The 22,765-nt window shown below is 36.5% G+C and overlaps 1 protein-coding gene across 1 annotated transcript; it reads left to right on the top strand.

The window, feature by feature from the left end:
* Positions 1 to 7,457: 7,457 nt before the first annotated feature.
* slc12a10.1 (solute carrier family 12 member 10, tandem duplicate 1) lies at positions 7,458 to 21,764 on the top strand (the record flags this gene model as incomplete). Its single annotated transcript, XM_084109905.1, has 26 exons — positions 7,458 to 7,766; positions 8,947 to 9,090; positions 9,180 to 9,255; positions 9,557 to 9,652; positions 11,310 to 11,449; positions 11,537 to 11,647; positions 12,239 to 12,350; positions 12,834 to 12,964; positions 13,146 to 13,230; positions 14,274 to 14,431; positions 15,474 to 15,581; positions 15,694 to 15,817; positions 16,310 to 16,411; positions 16,601 to 16,756; positions 16,848 to 16,947; positions 17,958 to 18,069; positions 18,196 to 18,330; positions 18,585 to 18,691; positions 19,681 to 19,763; positions 19,844 to 19,909; positions 20,004 to 20,108; positions 20,219 to 20,330; positions 20,972 to 21,058; positions 21,140 to 21,275; positions 21,379 to 21,446; positions 21,626 to 21,764. The coding sequence occupies 26 exons, from the start codon at positions 7,458 to 7,460 to the stop codon at positions 21,762 to 21,764; spliced, it is 3,102 nt and encodes a 1,033-aa protein (XP_083966031.1).
* Positions 21,765 to 22,765: the final 1,001 nt, after the last annotated feature.

Below are 22,765 nucleotides of genomic sequence, written 5' to 3'. Positions count from 1 at the left end.
AGTTAAACTAAATTAAAATGAGAAATGTTGCTTTGGCAACTAGTTTATTTCTTTAAGTATTTTTATGCTTTTACTTTTAGTTAAATTATAATAACTCTGTTCTGAGGAAATTCCTTTTGCCTTCTTATTGATTATTATATTTATGTAAACATTTTCTTTTTCAGGAGGTTGTGCATGCGGCTTACAGTCCGCCGTTCTCCCATCACCATGTAGGAGATTATTCACAATTTCCAGAGCACAATTTTCCCTCCTGAACTCCTGACCAGCAGTTTATACAGCCCTGCACATGAAGACAAGAGGCAAAAGTGGTCCTTATGAAGCGGTGAAGAAAGCTGTTGATTGTCAGGACAGACGGTTCATTCTTCTGGCAACAGTAATGTGAGGTAATCTGCAGCTCCTCCAGTCTCATGAGAAGGAAACCAACACCCTGCATCAGTCGGAAGAGAGATGACAGTCATGAGAGAGGGAGGGAGGGAGGGAGGGAGGGAGGGAGGGAGGAGAGGGAGAGAGAGAGAGAGAGAGAGAGAGAGAGAGAGAGAGAGAGAGAGAGAGAGAGAGTCTGAATACGCTGATGCCGCCCCCTGCTGCTCTATGCATTGTCATACAGTCAAAAAATTGTTTTTGCTAACAGTCTTTCATGACATTAGAAAGTAACAATACATTTGACATTAATTACATTTGTATGTTTATTCATTTAGTGGATGCTTTTCCTGAAAGGGACAAAATAACATGAAAAATGCAGCAAAGTTCCAGAATTACTCAAAAGCACAGAGACAGTGAGACTAAGCAGCAATAATTCCCAGAAATATTTTGAAGTGTTTTTGTTTTATTTAGTTATTTGACTTAATTGAGTTTCTGTCTTTATGTCTTGAACAAGCAGTACTAATTTGCACAAATATAGTTCCTTTAATTGTTTAATTTTAGTTTAATTTCTTTACTTATTTATTAGTTCAAATTATTTTAAATACATTTATGTTTGGCATTATTTCATGATCATTAATTATTTCCCAGTAACATTTTAAGAAATATTTTCATTATTATTAATTAATATAAATATATATATATATATTTTTTTTTTGTATCCGTCGTTAGTGTCCTTGTTACCGCGCCCGTGTTACTGGTCCTGGTTACTGGTTTTAACAAATTAAGAGGGATCATACGAAATGCATGTTATTTTTTTACTAAGAACTGTCTGGAATAAGATATTTTACATAAAATATGTTTACATATAGTCCTTTTTTTTATCAAAAAATGTATGTACCCTTGAGTCTTCTCATTCGCTTTGGTACATTTCTCGAATCATCCTCGACATTTGCAAAACAGTAAGTGCATTTCTCAAAACAATTCATACAAATAGCAAAACACCACGATTACCTGCAAAAGCCAGTCTCTTGCTCAAAATCCTTAGTTCATCTCTCAAAAGTAAATATCTGTCAACGAGCATGTCAGTGCCATCAGAAGGACAAGTCCTTGTGTCACTGTGTACGGATAAGACATGTTGTCAGTATAACAGTGTACTCTGGAGGGGTTTTCTGATGTAAACTATGGCTATAGTTTTGATGACAGTTATTGTAAATTGTAGGTTCCACCTTAGTGTATGTGGGAGTGCAAGAGACTGGACAAGATTCACCTTAACGCTTTTACTGTTTGTACTGTACTTTGTTGACAGACCATGTCATTGCGATACTGAAAGGAAAAGAGAGCACTACATGGCACAAAGAAAAAAAAAAGGAAATGTGAACATAGGACAATCACCTTAGGGAAACCTGGACATGCAGTGCTGTAGGAATTACAGTTCAGTCTTCCTACACCTCCTGACGCTCCTGTCTGTTGGGCCACAAATGCTCATCCACGTCACAACAAATATGAGAGGAACTCCATCAGCATCCTGTTGTGGGCCGCACACCATTGCCTGATGATGCTGGAGCGATGGAAACTGACATTGTCCCAAACTATCACGTACTTTGGCAGGTCATCTCCAATCTGACCCCTCTCTTGTTCAGGGATGAGATCCCTGTAGAGACAAGACGCTCTGTATTGAATGGCCCAATAATGGGAATATTAGCACCCATGGTTATGTTCCCGCCCCGTTGGCCTGGCACATCGACTGTAGCTCTGTGGCCGATGATATTTCGCCCGCGCCTTCCTCGTTTCGTTAGGTTGGAGCCAGCCTCATCCATGTAGATGAAGCTGTGCGGTGGTTCACTTGCTTCCAGTTCCATTATACGCTGTATCCAGAAGACACTAAATGAGTTATATGAATTACATGCATTTTCATTTTGGGCAAGATACAGTTACATCAAATGTATACAGCACATATTGCATCTTCTCTTCTACAGCCACAGCAAATGTGTAAAGGGCACACTCACTGTACTGTATTTCACTGTACGGTGTTGTGCTGTTTACTGTGAGGAACAGTTGCTGCATGCTCATACATGTTTTACCTGTACATACTGGTAGCGCAGCTCCTTCACTCTTTCACCATTTCTTTCAAGTGGAACAGTGCACAGCTGCCTCATATTCATTTGGTGTGTTTTCAGCACCCTGTCAATGGTGAGTTGAGATGTTGACTGTTTGGATGTTTTCAAAGATCTTGTTGTCCTCTATAATGGGACTCTTTATCTCCCTTAGTCTTATGGCATTGTTTTCTACAATCTTGGTGCAAACAGCCTCCTCCCGTTCAGGTGTGAAGAGAGTCCTCTGCCAGCCCTGTGAAGTTGTCTTGCAGTCCTTACTCAATTTTGTGTTTTGCATTACTATATTTTTTTTCCCACATAGGTAAAATGTCACTGTTTAAAGTATACTTACTGTATATTGTAAAATGCAAGTGGAATACTGTAATATTGCATGAAGCATTGCAGAAAGTATACGGTATTACAGTACAGTGCCTATTGTTAGATTGCATACCTGTTCTGTCGACGAAAAGTCTGAATGATTGAGGACACAGTTGTTCTCCCAACATTTGGCTGCACCCTTCGACCAGCCTCGGCCATTGTACGCCCATGATTGAGAACGTGGTCTACAAGTGTGGCTCTTGTATCATCAGGAACGCGCATATGTCCTCGGCCTCTTCTGCCTCTTTCTCTGTTTTGCCTCCCAACTCCTCCGCCACGCAGCCTCACTCCTCTTCCTCCTCTTCTTCTTCTCTCTGGCTGTTGACCCCGTCCAATTCCTTGTCCTTCCATTGTCAGACATTGTAACATTGTGTTGTGCTCCGGCTATATATATACTTGCCAGTTGATGGTTCATGAGATGCAAAAGAAAGTCAAGATTCACCTGGAAGCAATTTACCAATTCGGGACAGATTTAGAAAAAAAAAGTCTAATGGAAATGTATAGAAATATGCTTGACATATTATGACAACTTGTTCAACCATTCTGCATGTAAAGACTTATGCTGTGAACTAATGCCTAAATGTTGTGGGGGGTGAGACTATTCAACAGAACAGAGACCCATTATAATACATTTTGATCCACATGACATAAACAATTAATAATGTAGTAAACAGCAGAGAATTGTACGTAATCATTTGCATGGATGTACCAAAGCATTTGCAACTTGTTCAAAGAATGAGAAACTGCTTTTTTGATGTGCACAAGTGAGACAATGATGTGAAGATTGAACGGGTAGTTTTGAGAATTTCAATTCTGATCTGAGAAATTTACCGACTTTTTTTAAAAAAAAAAAATTATTTTTATTTTTTATGATGGTTGTTCATGAGTCCCTTGCTTGAAAATTGTTTTGAAAACTTTTGAACAGGATTCTGCAAGTGATTCACAAACTTTCAAGCAGCACTGTATACACACACACACACACACACACACACACACACACACACACACACACACACACACACACACACACACATATATATATATACCTCGAAATCTCATAGTTACCAGGGAAATGGTCTCCACTGTCTGCTTGATTGATGAGATGACAACACAGCCAACGTTTCCCTCCCACAGTGTTCGTATGATCTGCAGGCTTCTTTCCCTCTCTCTGTTCCCGTTGACGAGAACGTCTCCACCACACACTCGCTCGAGTCCCTAAACCCTAAACCCCTACAGGCTTCCAGCACTTCATCCATTTCTCCTCTATCCACTTCTCCGCTGTGGCTGAAGTCCAGTACAGTCTTCAGTCCTGCAGGAGTCATCCGTCCTCCATCCAGTTCCACTTCCTTAAGCCCCGCCTCTCCAGATAGCAGCCACGCCTCTGCCCTTTGACTGACAGCAGCGAGCACCAGTCACTGACCTTTGTGGAGGTTGCCTAGGAGCTTTAAACTGCAGTCCAGTAGAAGCCCCTCCTCCTTGAGTCCTCATAGTGGAAAACGCAAAGGGGCGGAGCTTTGGGTTCATTATAATGGGGGGTTCTATAGAGGGAGATTTTCTGAAAGTGGGCGGGGAAAATGTTGAAGTGGGAGGAGTTGTTGAAGTGGGAGGAGTAAGGATGATGGATTGTTTTTCTCTAACATTTCTTTTTAGACTTGAGGATGTGATGCGACTTCCAGCTTCTTTTTCTCTTCTTCACTTGCATGTCTGCCTTTCACAGAAGAACCACAGTGGAGATGAATGGGCATATTTGCATCCTTTTTCTCTAATTTCCCTCCGGTTTTGTCATTAGTAACCTTTTAAAAGAGTGTTAATGAACAGTTAATGAACAACTATCTGAACCAGCTATATATATATAATTTTGTAAAAGATCTTGCAACAAAACACAAAAGGTCATCAAAACAGTGACAAAGCACAATATATATTCTTATTTTACCAGCCATCGCATTTATCATCGCAGTTCTTATTTTGAAAGAATGTTTTTTTTTATAAAACAATTTGTTTTTAGAATTGAAGTAAGTTACAGTTACACATTTCAGTGTAAGATTAATAGTTCAATCTAATGAATTGGTAAGGGGTCAAAAATATGTCTACTTCTTGTATTTACAGTAGCGTACATATTTTTAAGCACATGTGGCCCAACATACTTTATCTTTTACAAAGTTAATAAGTAATGTCTTTTGCCAATACTTTTAAAAAGAAAAGAAAAAACGAGGAGGTTTTCTTCATTGGTTTTGTTATACGAGGCCTGAACTTCCCTCAGTCCTGCCATCACGCTCATTATATCAGAGGTGACCCGCTGAAACACAGGCATGTTGACGCTGACTGACACACGAAAGCTCTTAAACATGAATAATGACTCTACAATACTCCCTTGATTACAGTTTAACCTACTCCAACTCACCGTTATTTCTGTGGTGAATATCGAGGAAAGTGCTGGAAGCTTTTGTCCTTTAAAACAGTCTGGGCTGCTTTCTGTAAATCGGTTATAAAGTAAACACAAAGTTATTGTAAAAATTGTTATAGTTAAGTCTGTTTGTGGTTCTTCACATGATTTGAGCCACTTCAAAATTAGCCAGCCGTCTATATGTTTTTATTTGTGGCTTGAAACCAATGGACTAATATAGAATAAAGAAATAAAGAATAAAAGAGTGGCAATGAATAATTAACTCTATATTAGTACAGACTCTATATTAGTATTAAGGCAATGAAATTAACTCTATATTAGTACATATAGAGTTAATTTCATGAGAACACGTCTGTGTCATATTTTATCCAAAAAAGTCTTGATTATGTTCTAGTTAGTCTCCTTTGTTACTGATTATGCTCAGCTGTCTATTGTTATGTTTCCCTGTGTATTTAAACTCCTTGTTCTGTTCAGTTTATTGTCGATTCTCTTATTTAGTTTGTGGGTCACTGAAATTATTAGCCGTGTATTAACCTGTGTATATTCTCCTGGTTAATTAAAGAAGTTATTGTTATATTCTGCATCATGTTTACTTACTACACCATATATGGAAAATTACATGTAAGATTTATTGTATCGTCTTCATAAAGATTTTTTTTTTCGGAATCAAACGTATTGTTGAAATGTTTTGTTATTAACTTTAATTCATTATGTTCATATCTATAGTTTGTTGAATTCAACATCAGGAAAAATAATGTGTTTGCTTAAAGAATGTGTCAGCTATTATTCTGACTGTCATGGTATTGAAATCCTGTGGGTTTCTTATACAAATATCCCTAAGGCGAATGAATGTGCGCATCCGAGTTTTACAAAGATAAAATGTGAATAATAATAAAGCATTTATGGTGTGATAAATGATGTTCTCTCATGAAATCTCTGCAAAACATTAATCCTGGACCCTATATTCAGTGCTGTTCTTAATTCCAGGAATTATCTGAAGAGTTTTGGCAAATTTACGCCCGTTTACAGTCTTACAGAGTCGCACACCCTCTTTTTAATGCAAAGTTCTGCCAGATGAACCCATGATTACCTCAGTCAGTCAGTAATGAGCGGTTAGCCAACAAATTGTTCTAGATAAAGATTTTATACAAGTGTGTGTGAGTGTGTGTGTGGACAAATCAGGGCTTCTTCCACTCTATAAAGGCGCTTTGAACACCATAATTCTTCTTTTTTTTTACACAAGTGAACTTGAGACCTCGAGGCCATAAAGTCTACAGAAAGTTTATAAAAGGAGTTTCTGCAAAAAGATCATAAACTCGGTAACAAAGCACACTACTTATGTGTCATTTGGTGTACATTTTGATAAGGACCACTTGTGTATCAAGTGTATATAAAGAACTTCCAATGCAAACGTTTTAATCTCTGTACAATGAAGCCAAAATAGGAAACTTTCAATCATATCACAAAATCAGGAGTCTGACTATTTTTCTAGCTCTTTTAACCACCCATCACATTTATTGTCGCCTTCTGTGTAATGTAATGTCAGTCTCATATTAGATGTTATTATTTGGGTTAATGATTAATCCGAGCCAGTTGACACAGATACCGTTATCAGGATAATCCGAAGAGGAAACAGAGCACGCTTGACATCTTTTATGTCATCAGTTACGCAGAAACGCGTCTCAGAAGTAGCGCGCGTCCACGTGGGATGAGAGGAGGTGTAACTTTTGCTATAAATTTAGAAACCATGATGATAACAGAAGACAAAACTGCATAACTGCTCATAATAGGATGGAGGCTCTTTAGACTAATATTGTTGGTGGTTTTGTACTCTGTTCATTTTTTTTTCTAAGTTCATTCAGGAATTAAAGAAGAGGAGATCAGCTGTCAACCATTAGAAGTACATAAAGTAAGTTATTGAATATTTTGGGGTAAAAATCAAACCTCTTATTTAATTTTTTTCTCCCCCTTAAAGCTTAGTTTTTCCAAAGCAAAATCTGTCTGTACAAGGAGTTAATACCAATGTCACAAGTTTGATTGAAGTAGAGATTTGAAGTAATGCAGAATCTTAAGGATTGGTGTGTTTGATAGGGTTGGAGATGAACTGTGCAGGACAGTCGATCGGCAGGAGCAGGATTTGGCACCCCTGGTCTAAACCTATTGCTAAAATGTATTATCTTTTACTTTACAGTCAAAGCAGTGTTTCTGAGCGTGCACAAATGGGTCAACGCTTCTCCAAACGCAGGCTGGAGGGGTCAGATATCTTGCCCTCCGGTCGCTTCTCGGTCAGTGAAGAGGCTCCGCCGCATTACTCCAATCACAGCACCGGCGAGGAGACGACCGTCACGGTGGAGACACCGGCACGAAGGACGTCTGAGGCTCTGAACTCGAGGCAGGACAATAGGAGACCGTCCATATACAGCCCCATGGATGCAATGCCACATCTGGAGTTTTACGCCAACGCCACCGCCACGGGCCGCATCAGGCGCAGCAGACCCTCGCTGGAGACTCTGCGCAAGGCTTGCGATGTGGGTCGCGCGTTAAAACAATAGAAAAAGTACCAGAGGCTGCAGTTTCAGGACCGCATTTCTAGGGCCCTTGTTTCATGTGACAGCGCCACCTGACCAAATCTACTCCATCCGATGAGACCGCATAAAAGCAGGCGCAAAATGAAAGCTACGGAAATTATTAAATTGGTTTAAATCTTTTCATCTTATTTTGATTTAATAACTTATTTAATTTCTTCCCTCGTTTTAGTAGCCTAAATCGTGGCCACCTCGTTTTGATTTAACTAAAACACGGGAACTAACTCCTTAGCTTACTTCCCAGTTGAAAATCAGGTTTTTCTTTCCAAGATAACTGAATTTATACCCAGCGGCTAATAAAATTAAACACATTTGTTTAGAAATGTCAAGAGGGTTGTCAGCGGTTATGTTTAGGATTAGGAGTTGAATAGAATAATATATCAATTAAATTTGAATAATTAAGTCAAGTCGCCTTTATTTATATAGTGCTTTTTACAATACAGATTGTTTCAAATCAGCTTTACAGAGATAACAGGAAAATGATGCAACAAAGTTTGTTTCTAGAAGAAAATAGCGTCACAGTCCAGCTTAAGTAAGCTCAGTGATGGTTCATTTTTGTTGTAAAGAAGTTATTAATTTAGTTAGTAATATATAGCCATTCTGGAGAAAACCGTGATGTCATTGTCCAGCTCATTTCAGTTCTCATATGCAAGCAGATCAATAATATTGTTGAATATTAAGTGTCCCCAAATAAGCAAGCCAAAAGCCAAAGGCGACAAAGGTAAATTAAAAAAGTAAATCGTTGAATTCAGCTGAACAGTAAATGCTATAAAATAGTATAAAGTACGAGCACAGTTCTAGAAATGCAGTCCCGAAACTGTAACGCCTGGTACTGCAAGATCATCTGCTTTAACATACTTCCAATGATTCTGTACAATGTAAAAAATTACGTAAAGTATGATCAAAAAGTTATGACAACATATGTTTTTATATTGCTTTAACTCATATAATTAAGTTAAGCAATTTTCAACTTTTTTATGTTATACAAGATTCAACTAATTTTTTAAGTCAGTTTAATGTAATTTAAGTTGAAATTACTTAATTTAAGGCAGCAACTTTTTTACATTGTATGCAGGCCTACTTAAATTTTGTGATTTAAGAGTGCGTGTGTGTATTGGTTTAGGATGGAGAATCTTGCAGTAACACGTGCGTCTCTAGTACGGGAAGCCTTTCGGCTCTTCAAGAGAGTGGAAACGAGTCTGAGGAAAACGGAAAAGGAGGGAAGACCTACCAACCAGTGCGCTTTGGATGGGTGACTGGGGTTATGGTGAGAAACAGTGAAAAAATACACACTCGTGCTTTCAAACGGCCACGCACGCATATCCATACTGTACATGCTCTGTTATTGTGTTTCAGATTCGCTGTATGTTGAATATCTGGGGAGTCATTCTGTTCCTGCGTTTGTCCTGGATCACATCTCAAGCAGGAATCCGTGAGTGGATACTTTTTGGTGACTCGGGAAAAGACAGTCTAAGATAAACCGTCTGCGCAATGCAATAAAACAACTTCCTTTAATGAACCACAGGCCAGACAGGCTATTTGCTTTAGTAAAGATAATGTTGCTTAAGAAATTCCCTGTGAAAATATTTTATAGAAAGACTTACCAGAACTGTGTGTGTAATCTCTGATGGCCACTTATCTTTGATGTGTTTTGTCTTTTCTTTGAACTGGAGGTCTGTACAGACATTGTGTCCTATTCGTTTATTTTTTATTTTTTATTTCCTCTACTTTAGTTCTTACATGGTTAATTATACTGATGTCAGTCCTTGTGACGTCCATAACGGCACTGTCTGTATCTGCCATTTCCACCAATGGGAGAGTCTCTTCTGGTGAGTCCATTGACAAGAGCATGACATCAAACTGATCAGATTGTACTGATTTTGATTATCGATGATGACGACGCTTAATTTGCTGTGTAACTCGTCCTTCACTGCCTGTGCAAAACAATCTAATAAATTCTAATTGAAATTAGGGAGTCATATCTACAGACAAAAAGTTTAGCCAGGATCGAAATTATTTTTCAAAGCAACAATTGTGGATTGGATCTATCTGATCCAAATTCAAACTTTTACAGATGACTGATGAATATACAGTGATTTAAAATAAAATAATAAAAAATAGTTGATAGATATTGTCCCCATAAAATAATCAAACCCAAAAAAACTTTACTGTGCTGAAAGTCTTAACATAATGTGCACTTTTTCTACGTTATCACTGTAATAGTTAAACAAGTCAAATGCAAAATATAAATAAATATGTATGCTGCATGATTCAATACAATTTAGAAGTTTTATTACATTTTTGTTCCTGAAATTCACCCTGAATCCACAGTTCTGCTGGGATCAGGATGAATTGCAAGACAAAAATAAATAAATAAATGGTTTCGATTTCATGTATTCAAAAAGTAATTTATGAAGTTACAATTGATCAAAAGTAAAATTGATAAAAGCTATTAATTGGTGATGTAAACAGCAAGAAAACGATTTTTAATTTGTTTCATATTGATGGTGTGAACTGAGCAAACAACTGCAGTGTTACACAAACCCCAATCCTACTAAGAAGTTCTGAACTGTGGGTTTGATCCCGATCAGAACCAAAACCTTTTTCTTTTTTTTTTGAAGAAGAAGAAGAAGAAGAACCCATTTTAAAGATTTGATCCAATCCAGTAGCTGAAATCAAATTACTTTTGAACAAAGTTTATTTCTGGGCTCTATTATTCTGACTTGGTGAAAAGAAAAACTAATTTTATCTTAAAGGAAATTTCAATTTTGTGACTGACGTTTAATTACGCATTAATTACACATTAATTACACATTAATTACCCACTTAGCAAATTCTGGTCATCAGAAAATATATACAGATTCTGAAATTGATGGTAATGAAATTATGGGCACATAACATTGCTGTTACGTTGCCAATAAATCATGAAATTGCCAAAATATTGCGAATATAGTACATAATTGGAACGTTCTTGGTTATACTTATAACCTTTGGAGATCATACTGGCAACGTTGTGAAGTTTCAATTTGATGGTAATGAAATTACAAGCATGCAACGATGTAGTTACGCTATCAATTATTAAGTCATGAAATTACCACATAGTACCAATAAATTGCGTAGAACTGACACATTGTGTGTTATGGGAACTCTTATGGCCAGAACACATTAAAAGTTTTCAGTTAGAACAGTGTCGTGTAACTTATTAATGTTAAGTTAATAACTAATGATCTTTACAATGGAAGTGAATCAATCAAAACTAACTTTAGCTGGACAATAACTTTATTCTAGAGCTGCTGTAAAGCCAAATCAATCTCTGTTACTGTAATTTCCTATTATCACTGTAAAGCTGCTTTGAAACAATCCATATTGTTAAAAGCGCTGAAGGTGACTTGACTTTTAGACCAACCATCTCTAGAAACCACTGAAGAGACGTTAGCATCCACATAGCAGTCATGGTTGTCCATATGTCTCTCCTCCACCCGTCAGGCGGCGCGTACTTCATGATCTCCCGCACACTGGGTCCTGAGCTGGGAGGTCCCATCGGCGTGGTGTTTTCCTTCGCCAACGCTCTCGCTTGCGCACTCAACACGGTGGGATTCTCCGAGACGGTCAGAGATCTTCTCATTGTAAGAAACGAACACAGATGTTTTGTTGCATGACTTTATGTTGTGTTTTTGCTGATTGTGATATGATGCTTGTTTATGATCCAACAGGAGTATGACTCCCAAATTGTGGATTCAGTCAATGATGTCCGAATTATAGGATCCATCACAGTCACCATGTTGCTTCTCATCTCATTGGCTGGGATGGAGTGGGAGGCGAAGGTACATTCTTCAAAATAAAGCATTTTACAGTCAATTTTAACATAAGCTAATAAAGACTCATATTTGGTATTATTACATAAATGAGCAGGTATGAAAGACGCTAGATTTCTACACTCAATAAATCACGCCATAGGTCTTCATTAAGTATTTGCATCTATTTGGTTTATTTAAATAATATATTTCAAAATGCATGTATTCAAATTGCTTATATTGCATGTATTTATATATAAATACATAAACCTGGTTATTGTGTATTTAAAAGCATTCAGTTTATTAGTACTATTACAGAAATTTGACCTGTTTCTTATTGAAAATGAACGCTTTCTGGTTGGTTTGTCACTTTTTGGGTTCCTGACCTTTTTTTTGTCAGCTGAATCTATTTGATCTTATTTATTTATCTGAGATTTCAAGAATTCAGTTTATTTTGATATTGAGCCGTTCTATCCGAATCTCATGAACCTGCAGTTCCCTCACTCTCCTCTAGAGGCTCTACAAAGCCCTTGTTCTGAAACTCTGAGCGTCTTCTCACAAACCATCAGCTCATAGTGTAGTGCTTTCCTTCACAATGGCTCTGCTTTCATTCTCTCACAGACTCAGATCCTGTTCTTCTTGGTTCTTATGGTGGCCTTCACCAACTACTTTGTTGGCACCGTGATTCCTGCGACTCCCCAGAAACAGTCGATGGGTTTCTTCAGTTATCGCAGTGAGTTTCGAAGTGTCAACTCTCTGTCAAGATCCTAGAAGTTTGATTGGTTTATAAATGCTTAACTTCTATGACGTTAATAGCTTCCCAGACAGCAACTGGCCCACGTGTTGAATCCACATGTACCAGATGTGGCCCGGATCTGGACCCACTATATGTTGCTGTCTGGGTTTAAAGCTTTATGCAATAGTTGCTTGAAAATTTGTGATACAGAAAAGTACATTTTGTTTTTGAATTTGTGACTTAAATACCACACAAAGCTAGAAGACATGGACTAATTTGATGGTGTCTCTATAAAAATTTTATGGTGTCCCCATAAAAAAACTCTCCATGAAAAAACAACAATAAAGTTGGATAGATTGTCCATTAACAGCATACAGGTTTGAAGCAACATGAGAATGAATAATGACAGATGTTTCAACTTTTCCTTTGAAATGATCTTGCACAGTATAACTAATTTTGATATCTACGTTGTTTTGCCAGGCGAGATCTTCATGGAGAACCTCTTCCCGGACTGGAGAGGGCCAGACGGCGACTTCTTCCGGATGTTTGCCATCTTCTTCCCATCTGCCATTGGGATCCTCGCCGGAGCAAACATCTCAGGCGATCTGAAGGTGAAGAACATCTGCAAACATGTCGAAACCAAAGTGACGCTACTGAGCTTTGAGTGATTTATGGTTCTTTACACGTGGAGCATAAGTCCATGAATGAATAAATAAACTTCACGTTTTGTCTCAGTGTTTTTGAAATGACAAATATGGAATTAATCAAATGCTGTGTTTGTGAATGTTTCAGGAGCCTGAGATCGCCATCCCAAGAGGGACATTGATGGCCATATTCTCTACCACCATTAGTTATTTAGCCATATCTTCAACTGTGGGTGAGTATTTCATCAAGCGTTCAACAGAACTTACTCAGTTCATTACCTAATTGTATTAAATTCATATGCCAATAGAGGCAGTGAGTATCAGCACTAATGTTCAGTAAGTCAATGTATTTCTAGCTCATACAGTTAATACGTTTAATAACAGGCTGCTCATGTTTGCAAAGACATTTTTAAATTTGCAAAAAGCAAATCGGTGCATTGGAAGAACATTTATTAAGAATTTTCTTTAACATTATCTTTCATTGATTTGAATCACGTCTTGGAATAAAGATTTTGATTTAATGTGACACGTGAGTTTTGATGTTGTGTGGTGATATTCTTGGAGAAATAGTTGAATGAGCCTTGATTTTAGCCAAAAGTCGAACAAGCACAACATGGATGATAACTATAACGATACAATAAATATATAGTTCTAAAAATCGTTCTAAATATAAAAGAATAGCAGAGTCCACATCACAACTATATAACGATAAGGACACAGAGGAATGATATAGTTGGAATCACTTTCAGAACGATTTTTTTCCAGCTGAAAACATTGAAAAGCAGCTAAAAACATTGACAGCCAATCAGAATCCATCCTGTTTTAAAGAGCTACAGCATTTAAAGCGCTTTTAATAAACAGAACGATATTGTTGTGGACGCTAATATAGTTACCGTTATAGTTATCTTTATTGGTGAGCATGGGCCTTAAGACTTGCAAACACAAGTTAGCTATAGGAGTCAATTCACTTTGAACCTAAAAATTAAGCAAACTGACATAATATTAAGTCTCTATTTCTGAAAATGTAAATTTGAAATTAAATGAGTTTACGCTTAAATGAAGGAATAATATCTGCCGATGAGGTCACAAAACATAATTTTTGCAGTCGATGACAAAATAAAAACGTTACATTTTCGACATTTCTGATCTTTAAACATGTCATTCTGCTCTCTTGTTCATGGGAACCAAACATGGAATATGAAGAATGTGTGCAGTGATAATAATGGCAGCGTGAGAATGTCTCAGTTTTGTCCTGAAGTGTGTGTTTGTCCCACAGGAGCGTGTGTTCTGCGCGACGCCTCCGGGAACCTGAACGACAGTCTTCCGCTGAACTTCACCGAGGCGTGCGAGGGTCTGAGCTGCAGTCTGGGCTGGAACTTCACCGAGTGCCAGCAGAGCGGCTCCTGTGCCTTCGGCCTCTCCAACAACTTCCAGGTGAACAGATCCGCTTCTGACACACTTAGATTGTGGTGTATGCATGTCAGATGGGTTGGTCTGTTGGTTATAGTTGCAAAACACCACTCAACTAGGCAGCCAGTGATCACCAGGAATGTCTGTATGGATCGGAACAGAACAGGAAAAAAGCGTTTGGAGCGACAGAAGGACGCGTAGATCATAATGTTCAGTGTAAAGCGAGTGATCTGCAAAGATGTGGCCCAACTGGACTGACCAAACGTAGACGAGGGATTTTTAGATTTTTACATGATTTCTGTCACAGTACTTTATAGAAATGCTGTTTTAACCTATAATAATCATGCATTATTAAAATTGATTTCAGTATCAATTATTATTATTATTTTAGGTTGCTAGAGTTTATTTATATATTTAAATGTATTTATTACTTGGGTTACTAATATAATTTATTTATTTATTTAAAATTATTCATAAGTTAGGTTACTAGAGTGAATTGTCATTTATTTGTGTTTATATTTCAATTTATGTATTTTTTTTTATTTATTATTTTCATTACTAAAGTAAATCATAATTTATTTGTTTATCATGTTAAACAAATTCATTAGTTATTCGTTATTTATATTTATTAATGTATTTATGTATTACTTTGGTTACTCGAGTTAATTTATTTGTTTATATAAATGTATTTATTAGTTAGGTCACTATAGTTATAATTATTTATGTATTTATTTAAATGTTTTTTTTTATTACTTTGGTTATTAGAGTTAATTTTCATTTATTTATTTAAATTCATTTATTAGTTAATAATGATTTATGTATGTATGCATTTATTTATTTATTTAAATGTATTTATTAACTCAATTACTAGATGTATTTATGTATTTATTTATTGTATTCAAAATCTCAGGGGACACATTTCTATGGTTTGCCTTGACATTGTGTGAATTAGTTTCCTTAGAGTAGAGATTAGCTGGTTAAAATGTTGGACACTGTTCTGGATGGCTCTCTCCAACACAGATTAACTTTATTTTACATTCATGTGGTTTCCCGCTCAAATCCGCAGGTTCTGATCCAGGTCTCGGGCTTTGGTCCGTTGATCTACGCGGGCATATTCGCAGCCACCCTGTCGTCCGCCCTTGCGTTCCTCGTCTCCGCACCCAAAGTCTTCCAGGTGAAACACCGCACCTTACACAGATAATAGCTAATATATAACTTCATACGATCATCAAAGTGAGCATGGCTTATAAAATTCAAAGAATTTTGAACATCTCCTCTTGGCACAGTGTCTCTGTAGGGACAATATCTACCCGTACATCGGCTTCTTTGGGAAGGGTTATGGGAAAAACAGCGAGCCACTGCGAGCTTATCTGCTGTGTTACATCATCGCCATGTGCTTTATTCTGATTGGTGAGTCAAAAATATATCTGATAAAGCTATAACATTCATTTCAACTTGCAATATTCAACGCTAATACTGTATATTCTTATATTTTATATGCATATTTGTTGTTTATGCAGTTTCAGGGCATAAAATATTATATATTCAAATATTTATACTTTCAAATTCGCAGGATTATTTCAAATGAACTAGTGAAGACAAGTGACCAGTTACAGATAAACATTCATATACAGTTGAACCCTTAAATCTTGATGTGAAATACAATACGTGAACTACTATTCTCTCTAAAAAATGCTGGGTTGTTTTAACCCAATTTTGGGTCAAATATGGTCATTGTAATTAAAAATGTAATTAAAAAATTTGACCGAACGGCTGAGTTTGTCCATATTTGACCCAAAGTTGGGTTGAAACAACTCATTTTTTAGAGTGTACCGCACATATTCTGTATGTCATGTATTTTATGGTATAATCACTTTTAACGTTCCCCTCTCATCCTGGCAGCTGAGCTGAACGTAATCGCTCCTCTGATCTCCAACTTCTTCCTCTGCTCTTACGCGCTGATCAACTTCAGCTGTTTCCACGCTTCCATCACCAATTCACCTGGTGGGTTCAAAACACCTAAGCAAAATCAGTCTGATTATCTGTTCTGTACATATTTTAAAGATTGAGTATTTCATAATCATGTGAAGTTACATTGAGTTACATTACAAGTTTGTTCAGTCCAGATATAAATACTATCACGTTTTTTGTTTCCACTCTCTGTTTTCTGGTCATTTCTGCTGCTCGTCTCAGGATGGAGGCCATCGTTTCGGTATTACAGCCCCTGGACGGGTTTGTTCGGGGCCGTTATTTCTGTCGTACTGATGTTCTTGCTCACCTGGTGGGCCGCGCTCATCTCTTTAGGTTTAATCATCTTCTTATTCGGCTACGTGGCCTACAAGAAACCAGGTGAGCAGGACCATGATGACCCATCAGAGTAAAGATCACATTGAAACGATGTGCTTTTACTGACCGTAATGATGTTTTCGTGTCGTTCAAGAGGTGAACTGGGGTTCGTCTGTCCAGGCCAGTACCTACAACATGGCTCTGTCCTACTCCGTGTCTCTGGCAGGAGTCGAAGATCACGTCAAAAACTACAGGTCAGATGCTACAGGGGGTTTTAATGGGATGTGAATGAGATACTGTAGATGCACTGTCTGTTCTTAACATTATTAACTTGGTCATAATTATGAGAGAAAAAGTCATTTTTAGATTAAAAAAATAATAATTATGAGATAAGCCAAAATGTTGACTGTCATAATTATGAGATAAAAAGTAATTTTTAGATAAAAAAAAATGTAATGTTTTTAATGTTTGTTTTTTTAAATTATCAAATGTATGAGATAAGCCAAAATGTTGACTGTCATAATTATGAGATAAAAAGTAATTTTTAGATTAAAAAAAATGTAATGTTTTAGATGTTTTTAATGTTTGTTTTTTTAAATTATCAAATGTATGAGATAAGCCAAAATGTTGACTGTCATAATTATGAGTCATTGTTGAAATAAAAAGTAATAATGATGAGATAAGAAACCAAAGTTATGACTTACTATGTCATAATTATGTGATAAAGGTCACTTTTTAGATAAAAAAGTAATAATTATGAGATAATAAACCAAAATGATGACTTACTAAGTAATAATTATGGGATGAAAAGTATTTTCTTAGATAAAAATAATAATGATGTGATAAGAAACCAAAATGACAACTTACTATGTCATAATTATGAGATAAAACCCAACAATTATGACGTTCTAAAGTAATTGTAATTTAGATTTTTTGGGATTTTCATAATTTTTACTTTTTTTATCTCATAATTATGACTTAGTGTGTCATAAATAAGGCCATTGTCTCATTACTTTTCAATATTTTTTATTATCTCATAATTATGACAAATTATTATAATGTCATAATTTCATCTTTATAATTTAATAAATTCAAATTTTAAAACCTTTTTTTGTTTTTTTTGTGGAGAAAAAATTGTGGAGAAAAAAAAAGTGTTTCTAGCGCCGTTATCTTCTGCATTATAGCAGTTCAACCCATTGAACAGCCTAATTTTCATTCACAATAAAAGAAATGTTAAATTCACTTGTTCGTTTCATCTCTTCAGGCCTCAGTGTCTGGTTCTGACGGGTCCTCCGAATCTGCGTCCAGCGCTGGTGGACTTTGTGGGCTCTTTCACCAAAAATGTCAGTTTGATGATTTGTGGAGACATTCTCATGGTAAGAACCAGCTGTATCATGTAGAAATGCTTTATTTTCCATTTCTTGGTATTTAAAACTCTTCTAAATGAGAACGTTCTGCCCTCAAAAGAGCAGAATATCATGGATCTGTTATTGTCTCTTCAGGAGGACGAGAAGTCGGTTGTGTCCCAGCGCAACACTAATGACATGATAAAGTGGCTGAATCAGAGGAAGGTTCGTTCCTTCTACACGGCCTTCAAGGCGTCCAGTCTGAGAGACGGAGCCCGGCATCTTCTACAGGTGACAAACCTCGTTCATGAGACATGAGCAGAATGGATCACTGTGCTAATCGTTTTTGACATTAATTATTACAGTGAAACAATTACTGTGTGTAAAAGTGATTTTGTTCATTGCACATAATGACTGATTGTGTTTTATGCATAAAGCCCAGTGATTTTTATTCTCTATGCTGGTTATTTTTCTTTTTTTTTTCTAGGGAGTTTTTTGGTGTTTTCAATTTAATGTAGAAAATATGATCATTTTCCCCTCTTAAGGCCTCTGGTTTGGGAAAGCTGAAGCCGAATATACTGGTGTTGGGATTCAAAATGAACTGGCAGGAGAGCAGCGGTCAAGTCATAGAGGACTACATCAACACCATATAGTGAGAGAAAACTACCTCACAAACCCTAGGATCTGTCCAGAAGGAAATATCTATATATGGCTAAAATAAGCACAATTAATCATACAAAAAAAAAAAAAAAATGTATATATATATATATATATATATCATTCTCTTTATTGGAATGCACAAAGAGATAATTTATTTATTTTACTGGTAAAGTAGACATCATTAATGCAGATTTTATTTAAAACAAACAAACAAAAAACATAAATAAGCCTTTTCTAAAGAGACTCTCAATTGAGAATGAAAATAACAATTTGGAGGAAAATGTGAAAATTTTCATTTGACATCTATTACAATCAATGGCATAATTTGTTTAAGTGAAAAGCGATTGCAAGTCTGCTTGCATATTGAAAATTGACATAAACACATGCCCAGTAATGCAAAAGAACATACAATTCTCTTTACTGTAATGCAAAAAAAAGTCAGCATAAATTAAAATAAAATAACCTTTTCTAAAGAAAATCTCCACTGAGATCGAAAATTACAATTTGGAGGGAAAATTTGTTACATGAAATATCAGAATCAGGAGAGTCATCCCAATTATTGGAACCTGTCAATAAATTAATTAAACAACATAAATCCAAGTTTACAAATAAATGTTAATGTTTAAAACCGAATAGTGATCGTAAGTCTGCTTGTATATTGAAAATGTACAAAATCCTTATTGTCTTTATTGTAATGCAAAAAAAAAAAAGATAATTTATTTATTTAAATCATAGTGTTTATACACAATGGACATTTTTGTTCTATTAACTTAATTTATGCTGATATTTAATTATAATAATATAAAACACTGTAAAGTATCATTTTCTAAAGAGAATCTCCATTTACAATTTTGAAAGGGAAAATGTGCTTAATTTTATTAATGGTCCTAAAAAAGGCTTAATTTCTTTTATGCAAAATATTGAAATGTGACATGGACATGATGTTGTGAGATTCAATGAAGTGTTTTTCTTTGCTCTCAGCGATTCTTTCGACTCCAACCACGGAGTGTGTGTTCTGCGCATGATGGACGGACTGGACGTCCGAGACGAGTTACAGACTGAGGGTATGTCCCGTGTGCAAATGTGTGTGTGCTTTTAATGTACATGTGGATATCGCGGTAATTCTGTCCTGTGTTTCTGACAGTCAATCAGGCCTTTGAGATGGACGAGGCCATCGAGTCTGATCAGCAGAATTCAGACGCCGATTCAGGTGAATCAACTCAAGCCGATCGATGAGTCTTCTCTTTGTTCTGCAGTCCTTATCTCACGTCTTTGTTCTCTTCTCATCTGTTTCTCCCTCGTAGACGTCGACAACACAAAGAGCACGGTGAACGATCAGATCAAAACCGTGTTCCAGAATAAACAAGGGAAGAAGACCATTGACGTGTACTGGATCTCTGACGATGGAGGTGAGATACGGACTGTAATCATTACCAGGCTTCAGTCGTCATCATTTGGGTTTGATAACCCTTCAGTTAAGTCTAAACGATTGAGTAATGTGACCCTCGCTCTGTCTCAGGTTTGACTTTGTTAGTGCCGTACCTGTTGACCAGAAGAAAACGCTGGAGACGATGCAAAGTCAGAGTGTTCATCATTGGAGAGCAGCAAACCATGGAGAACGACCGCAAAGAGTGAGACTCGTGAATCGTTGATCATCAGATTAATTTGAATCATTATGACAGAGGATATTTGAATATCTCAATTAATTCATCTAGACCGCATTTAGGTTAAATAAGTCTCCCAATGTTTCTCCTGAGAAAAACGACACCAATAAGCAGAAGAGATCTCAGTAATGTCTCAAACTGTGCTCAGATTTGACAAGATACCAACGTCTGAGATCAAAAAAGTCAGGCATCTCAATATGACCTCAAGCATTTCTCCATCAAATTCTCCCGAGATCAAATGATATCTTACTCTATAATCACTGAAATGATCAGATTTAACAAGAACATTAGACCTCGTTATTTCAAATCATGCGGATCATCAGAATCATTAATATTAATTATCATTATATTTCACCACAGTTGTCATTGTATGAATAATCTGAATCATCAAATTCAGACTCGTTCATAATAATCAGTTATTTGACACAACAGAATTAGGAGAGTCACTGAATCATTGGAATCTTTATGGCGAAGAGTGTCTTGTATCGTAAGCCTGCTTGTATATTGAATGTACATAAAAGCTGTCAGTAACTGTATCTCACTCTATCTCTATTTTTTCGTATATATTGAGTAACTCATTTATTAATAAAATGTCTTCGTTTGCTCAGAATGATGACTTTGCTCCAGCGTTTCCGACTGGACGTTCATGATGTCATCGTGATGACGGACAGCGAACGGCCACCACTTGCTAAAAAGTAGGTTTAGTGTGAATTTAGTGAGAAATATAAGACTTTTAACACCCAAACACAGGAACAGAACTTCTTTGTTGTCATTAGTACTAGGCGCTTTGAGGAAACGCTCGCCCCCTTCAGGCTGAACGAGGCACAGCTGGACGAGAGGACGGCGCAACAGCAGAGGACAGAGTGTCCATGGAAAGTCACGGACAAAGAGATGGACGCACTGAGGTTCAAGGTGTGTGTGTGTGTGTGTGTGTGTGTGTGTGTTGGACCTCAATGTCCTGCTACAATCATAAATCCCACTTGGCAGCTCAATTTTTTTCATCCTCCTTTGATAGTCGGAGAAAAAAGTGCATCTGAACGAGATCATACGGAGGAATTCGAAGCACGCCGCGCTGGTTCTAGTGTGAGTATTGACTGTGAGACCATTAACCATTACCGGCTGCTGGTCAAAATGTGCTTCATACACAAAGAAAGCACAATCTGATAATATTGGAGCCTCATAAATCATTTATATCTGAAATGTTAAGAATCATAATTGGAGGGTAAACACACCTGTTAATTATTAACACCCCTGTGCTTCAGGTCTCTCCCCGTACCGCAGGCCGACTGTCCCAGATCTCTCTATATGGCCTGGCTGGACACACTTAGCTGCGGCCTACACTGTCCCGTCCTGCTCATTCGAGGAAACCAGCAGAACGTCATGACCTTCTACTGCCAGTAAAAGTCTCACGTGATTAACTGGCTTATCCTGGCTCTTTAAGGCAAAGACACTTCAGGCAAAACGCATAGGGTTTTTTTTTTTTTTTTTCATCCACTGGTCAAGTTTGAGATTTTTTGGCTAGTTTGCTTTTAAAAAATGTCTTATTTCAGACTTCCAAAAAAACATCCAAAATACACTTTTAAGTGTTTATTTTATTTTGTCTATTTGCATCTGTAGATTTCACTTAAGCCGTTTTCTCAATAAAACAAAAAAAATTCTATATACACCAAAATTTACAGTTTTATTCTTATCTATATTCTAAAGGTTTTTACTGAAGGGTTTGTTCATATATAATTCATATCATTTTATACAACATTGTATTACTAAAAACATGGTGAAAATGATTGTTGTTTGTCTGTTGAGAGTATTTTCTGATTTATGCGGTGATAAAAAGAGATATCCAAAATCCCCTCTATAAAAACTGTTATCTGTAACAAAATCAAACGATAAGTTTTAACCTGGCTTTATCCAATGTTCAGATTTATGTTCTGGAAATGTATGCAAGTTAGTGTATATTTCATTACATATTGCCTCATATACATATCTATAAATAACATTTCAGAAAAAAATTGAATTACAAAAGAAATTGCAGTTCTTAATGTAATCAATCAACTATGGTGATAATATCTATTCATTTTTTTTAACCCTTTTTACCTATGGTGTCTTGCCTTAATGTGTCGACTCACTTGGCCATGTGCAGTTCATAGATTTTGTCGTTTGCTGCAAAAAAAAACTTTAAAATAAGCTACAGCAGCCTCAGACACTTATCACACTTTAAAATATGTGCATATAATTTATATAACATGCATTATATATAATATATATTGCACTTTATTATTAAATATACTACATGAGTTAATGCATTCGCTGAGAATTGAACCCATGACTTGGCATTGTATAAATCTAAATATATTTGAGGCCACTGTAAATTTAGATTTTTTCAGTGTATCAAATGTTTTGCC

This window comes from Abramis brama (genome assembly GCF_963993115.1).
Source record: "Abramis brama genome assembly, chromosome: 3".
Lineage (NCBI taxonomy): Eukaryota > Metazoa > Chordata > Actinopteri > Cypriniformes > Leuciscidae > Abramis > Abramis brama.
The sequence above is the reverse complement of the archived record's forward strand: the minus strand, read 5'-3'. Positions and strand labels throughout refer to the sequence as shown.